Raw genomic sequence first — 8,866 nt, forward strand, 5'->3', positions numbered from 1 at the left:
TATTGATTGGCATCTCCTCAGAGTGAGGGGTTTAGATGGGGTGGAGTTTGTTAGGTGTGTTCAAGAAGGTTTCTTGGCATAATATGTAGATAAGCCTACAAGAGGAGAGGTTGTACTTGATGTGGTATTGGGAAATGAACCTGGTCAGGTGTCAGGTCTCTCAGTGACAGAGTATTTTGGAGATCGTGATCACAATTCTATCTCCTTTACCACAGCATTGGAGAGGGATAGGAACAGACAAGTTAGGGAAACATTTAATTGGAGTAAGGGGAAATATGAGGCTATCAGGCAGGAACTTGGAAGCATAAATTGGAAACAGATGTTCTCAGGGCAACGTACGGAAGAAATATGGCAAATGTTCAGGTGATATATGTGTGGGGTTCTGCGTAGACGTGTTCCAGTGAGACAGGGCAAGGATGGTAGGGTACAGGAACCATGGTGTACAAAGGCATTTGTAAATGTAGTCAAGAAGAAAAGAAGAGCTTACGGAAGGTTCAAAAAACTAGGTAATGATAGAGATCTAGAAGATTATAAGGCTGGCAGGAAGGAGCTTAAGAATGAAATTAAGAGGGCCAGAAGGGGCCATGAGAAGGCATTGGTGGACAGGATTAGGAAAACCCCAAGGCATTCTACAAGTATGTGAAGAGCAAGAGGATAAGACGTGAAAGAATAGGACCATTCAAGTGTGACAGTGGAAAAGTGTGTATGGAACTGCAAGAGATTGTAGAGTTACTTAATGAATACTTTGCTTCAGTATTCACTACGGAAAAGGATCTTGGCGATTGTAGGGATGACTTGCAGCGGACTGAAAAGCTTGAGCATGTAGATACTAAGAAAGAGGATGTGCTGGAGCTTTTGGGAAGCATCAAGTTGGATAAGTCACCAGGACTGGAGGGGATGTACCCCAGGCTACTGTGGGAAGCGAGGGAGGAGAGTGCTGAGTCTCTGGCGATGATCTTTGCGTCATCAATGAGGATGGCAGAGGTTCCAGAGGATTGGAGGGTTGTGGATGATGTTCCCTTATTCAAGAAGGGGAGTAGGGATAGCCCAGGAGATAATAGACCAGTGAGTCTTACTTCAGTGGTTGGTAAGTTGATGGAGAAGATCCTGAGAGCAGGATTTATGAACATTTGGAGAGGCATAATATAATTAAGAATAGTCAGCATAGCTTTGTCAAAGGCAGGTCGTGCCTTACGAGCCTGATTGAATTTTTTGAGGATGTGACTATACACATTGATGAAGGTGGAGCCATATATGTAGTGCATATGATTTCAGCAAGGCATTTGATAAGGTACCCCATGCAAGGCTTATTGAGAAAGTAAGGAGGCATGGGATCCAAGGGGACATTGCTTTGTGGCTTCAGAACTGGCTTGCCCACAGAAGGCAAAAAGTGGTTGTAGACGGGTCATATTGTGCATAGAGGTCGGTCACCCATGGTGTGCCTCAGGGATCTGTTCTGGGACCCTACTCTTTGTGATTTTTATAAATGACCTGGACGAGGAAGTGGAGGGATGGGTTAGTAAATTTGCTGATGTTGCAAAGGTTGGGTGTTGTGGATAGTGTGGAGGGCTGTCAGAGGTTACAGCGGCACATTGATAAGATGCAAAATTGGGCTGAGAAGTGGCAGATGGAGTTCAACCCAGATAAGTGTGAGGTGGTTCATTTTGGTAGATGGAATATGATGGCAGAATATAGCATTAATGACAAGATACTTGGCAGTGTGGAGGATCAGAGGGATCTTGGAGTCCAAGTCCATCGGACACTCAAATTTGCTTCTGTGGTTAAGAAGGCATACGGTGCATTGGCCTCCTTCAATTGTGGGATTGAGTTTAAGAGCCAGGAGGTAATGTTGCAGCTGTATAGAACCCTGGTCAGACCCCACTTGGAGTACTGTGCTCAGTTCTGGTTGCCTCACTACAGGAAGGACGTGGAAACTATAGAAAGGGTGCAGAGGAGATTTACCATGATGTTGCCTGGATTGGGGAGCATGCCTTATGAGAATAGGTTGAGTGAACTTGGCCTTTTTTCCTTAGAGCAACGGAGGATGAGAGGTGACCTTGATAGAGGTGTACAAGATAATGAGAGGCATTGATCGTGTGGATAGTCAGAGGCTTTTTCCCAGGGCTGAAATGGCTTGCATGAGAGGGCATAGTTTTAAGGTGCTTGAGATGTCAGAGGTAAGTTTTTTTACGCAGAGAGTGATGAGTGCGTGGAATGGGCTGCCGGCATCGGTGGTGGAGGCAGAAACGATCGGGTCTTTTAAGAGACTTTTGGATAGGTACATGGAGCTTAGAAAAATGGAGGGCTATGGAAAAGCCTAGATAGTTCTAAGGTGGGGACATGTTCGGCACAGCTTTGTGGGTCAAAGGGCCTGTATTGTGCTGTAGGTTTTCTTTGTTTCTATGATTTGTCAGTCTCTGGCTAAAAAATTTCTTCCTCATCTATGCTCTGAAGAGGCATCCTTCTATTTTGAGGTTGTGCCATCTAGTCCAAGACTCTCGCGCTAGTAGAAACATCCTGTCCACTTCCACTTTATCTTGTCCTTTCAATATTCTGTATTTTCAATGAGATCCCCATTCATTCTTCTAAACTCCAGCGAGTACAGGCCCAGAGCCATCAAACATTCCTCACATGTTAACCTTTTCATTCTCAAGATCATTCTCATAAACCACCTCTGAACCCTCTCCAATGCCAACACATCCTTTCTTAAGTATGGGGCCCAAAGCTGCTCACAATACTCCAAATGTGGGCTGACCAATGCTTTATAAAGTCTCAGCATTTGTCTTTCCCACTACTGACCTAGTCTGCAAGATGATGTTGAGGGAATCCTGCACTGGGAATCCCAAGTCCCTTTTCACCTCCGATTTCTGAATTCTCATCCTTTTTAGCAAAGAATCTGTATCTTTATTCCTTCTACCAATGTACATTACCTGACCTAACGACGGGCCTCGGCCTGAAACGTCGACTGTACCTCTTCCTAGAGATGCTGCCTGGCCTGCTGCGTTCACCAGCAACTTTGATGTGTGTTGCTTGAATTTCCAGCATCTGCAGTATTCCTGTTGTTTGCGTTTTCTTTTGTAGACTTCCTGTTTCCTGTAACCTACCTGCCCCTCCACCTATCTTCCACAAACTTTCCCAAACAGCCATCAGTTCCATCATCCAGATTATTAACATGCAACAGGAAAAATAGTGGACTCAACACTGATCCCTGTAGGACGTCATCAGGCAACCAATTAGAAAAGGCCCCTTCTATTCCCACTCTTTGTCTTCTGCCAGTCAGTCAGTCTTCTGTCCATACTTTTCATTCATCAGCCTCCTATGCTCCAGGGACAAAACCCCCAGCCTATCCATTGTCTCTTGATAAATCAAGCCCTCCATTCTAGTGATATCTTTGCAAAACTTGGCTGTCTAGCTGTAGGGAGAATATCATTAAGTTAGAAAAGGTGCAGCAAAGCTAACAAATATCATTGTTAGAGCCCCAGCAATTTCTTTCCTGTCTTCCCACAGTGTCCTAGGAGGCATCTGTTTAGGCCGTGGGGATTCAATCACTTTCAAAACCACTCTTTTGCAATGTGGAATGTTTCGAGACATCACTGTTCCCTTCCTTGATTTCCCAAGCTATCATGACCTTTACATTTTTCAATTTTTATCAGTCACTCGCCCCACACACCTACATAAAAGGGACAATATAGTGCGACCAATTAACCACAAGCTTGCATGACTTTGGGATATGGAAAGAAGTCAGAGCATTCAGGGAAATCCCACATGAGAAAAACATGCAAACTCCAAAATGCAACACAAAAGGCAAAGAGGCATGGGTAATATGATCATTGTTGAGAGATTTAAACAGGGCATCATGAGTAGTTTCTTCATGCATGAACTGACAAAAGTAGTGGTTGACAGAGTACATTAGCTGCATTTTAAAACCATCTAGATAAGAACATAGATGTTTTGAGGAGTATGCTGGGCAACACAGTTAGCATGAATGAGTTGGGTCTGTTTCCATGCTATGAAATTCCTTGACCCGAGATCAGTATTTTACTAAATAAAGACAAAAGCCTGGAAATACATTGCAAATTGAAGCTCAGTGTTCCACCAGCCACTTTTATCCTTGAAAAACTCCTTTGGAACCCACTGGCAACTGAGGGCCTGGGTCCAACAGAACTGAACTGATTATACACCAGAGTAAGGGCATTTCTTTGCATATTGTTGCTGGGATAAAATGTATTAAAAAAAACGAACTAGGCTGGGGGTTGAGAAGGTGGTCATAGGGTTCAGAGGCCAGTGTTCAGAGTGTGGTTTGCAGAGATAGGGTTCAGAGGCCAGTGTTCAGAGTGTGGTTTGCAGAGATAGGGTTCAGAGGCCAGTGTTCAGAGTGTGGTTTGCAGAGATAGGGTTCTGAAAGCAATTGTTAGTTCATAGTAGTTGAGGTCTGCAATGATGGGACTTAGCAAATTTGAGATTGCTGCAAGTCAGGAAATTGTGGTGGCATGGGCCACATTATTACAGGGCAGGCAAATAAATCAGTCATGGGCAGCCCAACCTAGTAAGGTTCCCAGTGATGGACAACAAACTGCTCAGGAAGGTGCAAATCAAGCTGTGACAAGAGAGTACACCAGTGTTACAAACTACTGGGGCTGACACTACAGAAAGATGGCTTCCTGCACCTAGCATAGGTGATGTGAAGATATGCATCTGATGAGGAATATGGCCATCTGCTTTTATATAAGACAAGACACGATAACTTTTTAAATATTAAAATAATTGAGGGAAATATATTTAATGCAGGAATGTACTACCAAGGGAAAAGATCAGTTATGATCTTTGTTGTGCCTAGTTGCATATCAGGAATGGCAGGATTCAATCCAAAAATCATGATGATAAATTTCCACTGAGGGATGAGAGAGATAATGACATTGAATTTCACGACCAGGTTTCCTGACTGAGATGACATTAATGAACCTAACTCTCTATGATAATCTGTTACAGGAAACCTTTCATTGATATCGGTTCTGGTGTTTGTAAACATTAGTTACAATCAGAACTTACAAACCTTAAATGATTGTTAGTAAGCTCTACGATTTTATTTGTAGTCTTTGTCAGTGATATATTGTAGATGGTTATACAGATACCAACAAATATGTTTGTCTTTATATGACTCATAGGTGAAGAAATGTTGTCGCTGAAAATTGAAAGCCTCCAGAAAATTGTAGATAGCACTGACCTATGGCAGAAGCAATCTTGCAACCTGAACGATGATGGTATGTACCACCTATAGTAAATCAATATGTAATTCAGTATCTATCAGATGTATTGCTATACAATGTCCATTGTTAAAGGTTATTTCCATTAAAATGATAATCCTAGCCAATATTTTTATTAGCACTTAAATCTTAAACGTAACTTCAAATTCAATTTGATTGTTGAACCGTTGAAGTTCTGTACAGTACCTACTATACATGATGGAGAGAACCACACCAGATTGAAAACTTAAACACAAAGTCTGCAGATGCTGGAAATCCAAAGCAAGACACACAAAATGCTGGAGGAACTCAACAGGTCAGAAAGCATCTGTGGAAATGCATAGATAATCAACATTTCGGGCCAAGACCCTTCAGGACAGGGGCAAGATTTTGGCCTGAAACTTTGCCTATCTGTTCATTTCTATAGATGCTGCCTGACCTGCTAAGTTCCCCCAGCATCTTGTGTGAGATTGAAAACCTAATCTAGGGAATTGAATTGTTTAAGAAAATTTTTTAAATCAACTGCTCCTTCTAGTCTACAATTTTCATGTTTTTTTCTCATCAGACTGTGCAATATTTTATACATCTCTGATTTATTGGAAGAATCAAAATTAAGCAGGGATCAAATTCAATAGATAAGCTGCTTTCTTTACTGGTAATCTATTTTCTTGTTGGATGATTCAAATTAGCTTGACGCTCCTGTATTTGTTACATTAATTACTATTGCACCAAAATAAATTCTTTAAAGATTTTGATCAAATTTCCTCTTCTGCAGGATTTAAAATGAAAACAGTTGGAAATACTGAGCAGGTTAGGCAGCATCATAGGAAAGTGAAACAACATTTTACAATTGTTTGTAGATCTGAGAGCCTTTGAACTACTTTCACATGAAACAGCCTGATCTGTACAGTGCTGGCATTTCTATTGGTTTTGTTTGTGCAGTTAGATTATTGTAAACAGTTGGCGTTTCTCCATATGTAATCCAGTTGATAACTCTGGTAAATCCATTATAAAAATCTGCAGGGCTTGAAGCTAACCAGAGTACAGCTGATTTTCAAGGCATCGAAGATGGTCATGAAAATTTTGATGAACTGTGCTCCAAGAAGAAAAAGAAGTCCTCAAAAAAGAAAAGGAAGCGTTAATTTGGAGCTATATTTGTACAATGATTGAAGGTTTGGGGTATCAATCATTTTCCATGTAAATATATAATTCTGCATTTATTGAAAATATATTCTTGTATATTGGTTAGAACTCTTCTTAACAATTTAGCAAAGGCCAGATTTTCTCACCTGTTTACCAATACCTTTATAGCATTTTTCATAGTAACTTTTTCATCATTTTTAGTTATGTTCTTGGAATTCTGATGTGATGTACAGTCAATATATCCCTATGAAAACATTTTGTATCAATGTGTCAGAGTATCATTGTTTAGATAGGCGTAAACTTCTCTAATTATTAGTGGACCACAAGACTTGTATCAGGTGCAAGAATTAATGCATTCTGATATATACCAGAAATAAAATGTAAGCCTGAATTGCTTTTATTGAGTATTACCTCTAAATGCTAGGGCCTCCTCTAGGCAAAATAGAGTTAATATGTTCTCAACTGTTTTAAAGGTTTTAATTTCTTGATACCAATGTTATAATTGCTGTATTCGAAATTTTATATTGACTGGTTTGATGAAAGCATTGTAAACTTATCATTTAAGTATGATTAAGTGTTTCAAATGTTTTTGAGTACAATTGGAAATTATATTTTTAGGTAGACAATTTGGACCAAGATCAACAGAGGGCTGATTCCCTTATAAAATATAGAGGAAGTGTTGTATACTATAAATAAAATAATGATTTGAATATAAGAATTGTTTGGCTGGTAGGTAAAGTTAGGGTCCAGTTGAGTCAGTCAGTTCAAGTACCACAACTTGGAGATTTTTCTAAGATTTCAAATTGCAATGGTATAGTTTAAATTACGCTATTTAAGAGTAGGCCAATAAGCAAACCTGATCACTGGCATGGAGCTTTACTTTTTTTCTTTTGAAAGATTGATTCCTTTCAATAAATGCCAGTAAGTAACATGATTTCTGGTCTCCAATCATTTAAGACATTTTTACTCATAAAACCATAAGAGCAGAAATAGACCATTTGGCCCATTTAGAACCTTTACTATTGAAATGAGAACTTTTCAAGACATAGATGATTCCTTTTGCATTATTTGGAATGTGATTACAAATTTGTTGATTACTTGTAGAAGAAAATTTAAAAAAAACAGAAGTACAAGCTGACTTTCAAGTGCTGAACAACCTTTGAAATAGTTTTTGTTCTTGAAACTATCTCCAGAAGCTCCAGTTTCAACCCACATTCCAAAGATGTATGGTTAGTAGGTTAATCGGTCACACTGAGCAGTGTGAAGGGCCTGTTACTGTAATGTATCTCTAAATAAAAATAAAAGATTTCAAAGAAAACAATTAGCAAATAACAATATACTTTAACAATAATTTTTTTTTCCCAGGAAATGGTGAGTAAAATTTTTCACCAGCTGACAAACTTTTTTCTAGAAGGCCATGTTAGTCTTTATTTTTGTTAAAATTTTTAACAATTGTTCGAAAGATTTTGATCTGTAAAATGTAAAAACTGAAGTAAAACATTTTTCACCATGTTTAATATTGTGTCTCTCTTTACATTAATGTTCAATATGGGACAGTATGGTTCTCACGGTAATGTAGGGACTAGCAGAACCTGGTGATCAGGTTCAGTTCCCACCACTGCCTGCAAGGAGTTTCATCCAGGTGCTCCAGTTCCCTCACACATTTCAAATTAAGTTGTGGGCATGCTTTGTTGGCACAGGAAACATGGTGACACATACAGGCTGCTCCCAGCAAATCCTCTGGCTGTGTTGGTCATTGATGCAAAACAAACATTTCACTGTATGTTTTGATGTACATGTGACAAATCTTCAATTGAGAGAAAAATTATACGAGAGGTGCTATCTAGTGAGTGATTTAAGGGCAATTATCCAGTGAATTTCCTTGAATTAGATCTTATTTTTAACATGGCTTACATGCAGTTCTGTTTTCAATGTTACAGATGTGTTGGGTCCTCACTGTACTGTGCCACTACCACAGACAAATTTACACTCGAGAATATGCCTTGTTATAAAACTATTAGGCACATGAATATAAGCCATATATGAATAATTAGGCAATTTGGCCCATCGAGCCTGCTCTACCATTCCATCATGGCTGATTTATTATCCATTTCAAACCCATTCTTCTGCTTTCTCCCCATAACCTTTGACACCCTTACTAATCAAGAACCTATCAACAACCTCTGCTTTAAAGATACCAATGACTTGACCTTCACAGCCATCTGTGACAACGAATTCCACAGATGCACCGCACTCTGATGAAAAAAATTCCTCCCCACCTCTGTACTAAAGTGGTATCTTTCCATTCTGAGGCTGTGCCTTCTGGCCCTAGACTCTCTAGGAGTCATTGAATCCTGCATAAGAACTCCAAAGTCCATTTGCCTCTCTGATTTCTGAAATTGCTTCCAGTTTAGAAAATAGTCTATGCCTTTATTCCTTCTACCAAAGTGCATGATAACATCCTTCCTTACATTAGATTT

At 39.6% G+C, this 8,866-nt stretch overlaps 1 protein-coding gene across 3 annotated transcripts in view; it reads left to right on the forward strand.

Annotated features, from left to right (window-relative positions):
• Positions 1 to 7,888, forward strand: part of LOC134349943 (TPR and ankyrin repeat-containing protein 1-like) — a 146,887-nt gene extending 138,999 nt beyond the window's left edge. For all 3 annotated transcript variants that reach the window (XM_063054909.1, XM_063054905.1, XM_063054898.1), the window contains exons 24-25: positions 5,166 to 5,261; positions 6,267 to 7,888. In XM_063054909.1, coding sequence (XP_062910979.1) covers positions 5,166 to 5,261; positions 6,267 to 6,385 — 215 coding nt within the window. In that variant the 3' untranslated portion in view covers positions 6,386 to 7,888. The remainder of the gene's footprint in view (positions 1 to 5,165; positions 5,262 to 6,266) is intronic.
• Positions 7,889 to 8,866: the final 978 nt, after the last annotated feature.

The sequence above is a fragment of the Mobula hypostoma genome, chromosome 1 (genome assembly GCF_963921235.1).
Source record: "Mobula hypostoma chromosome 1, sMobHyp1.1, whole genome shotgun sequence".
NCBI classification, from domain to species: Eukaryota; Metazoa; Chordata; class Chondrichthyes; order Myliobatiformes; family Myliobatidae; genus Mobula; species Mobula hypostoma.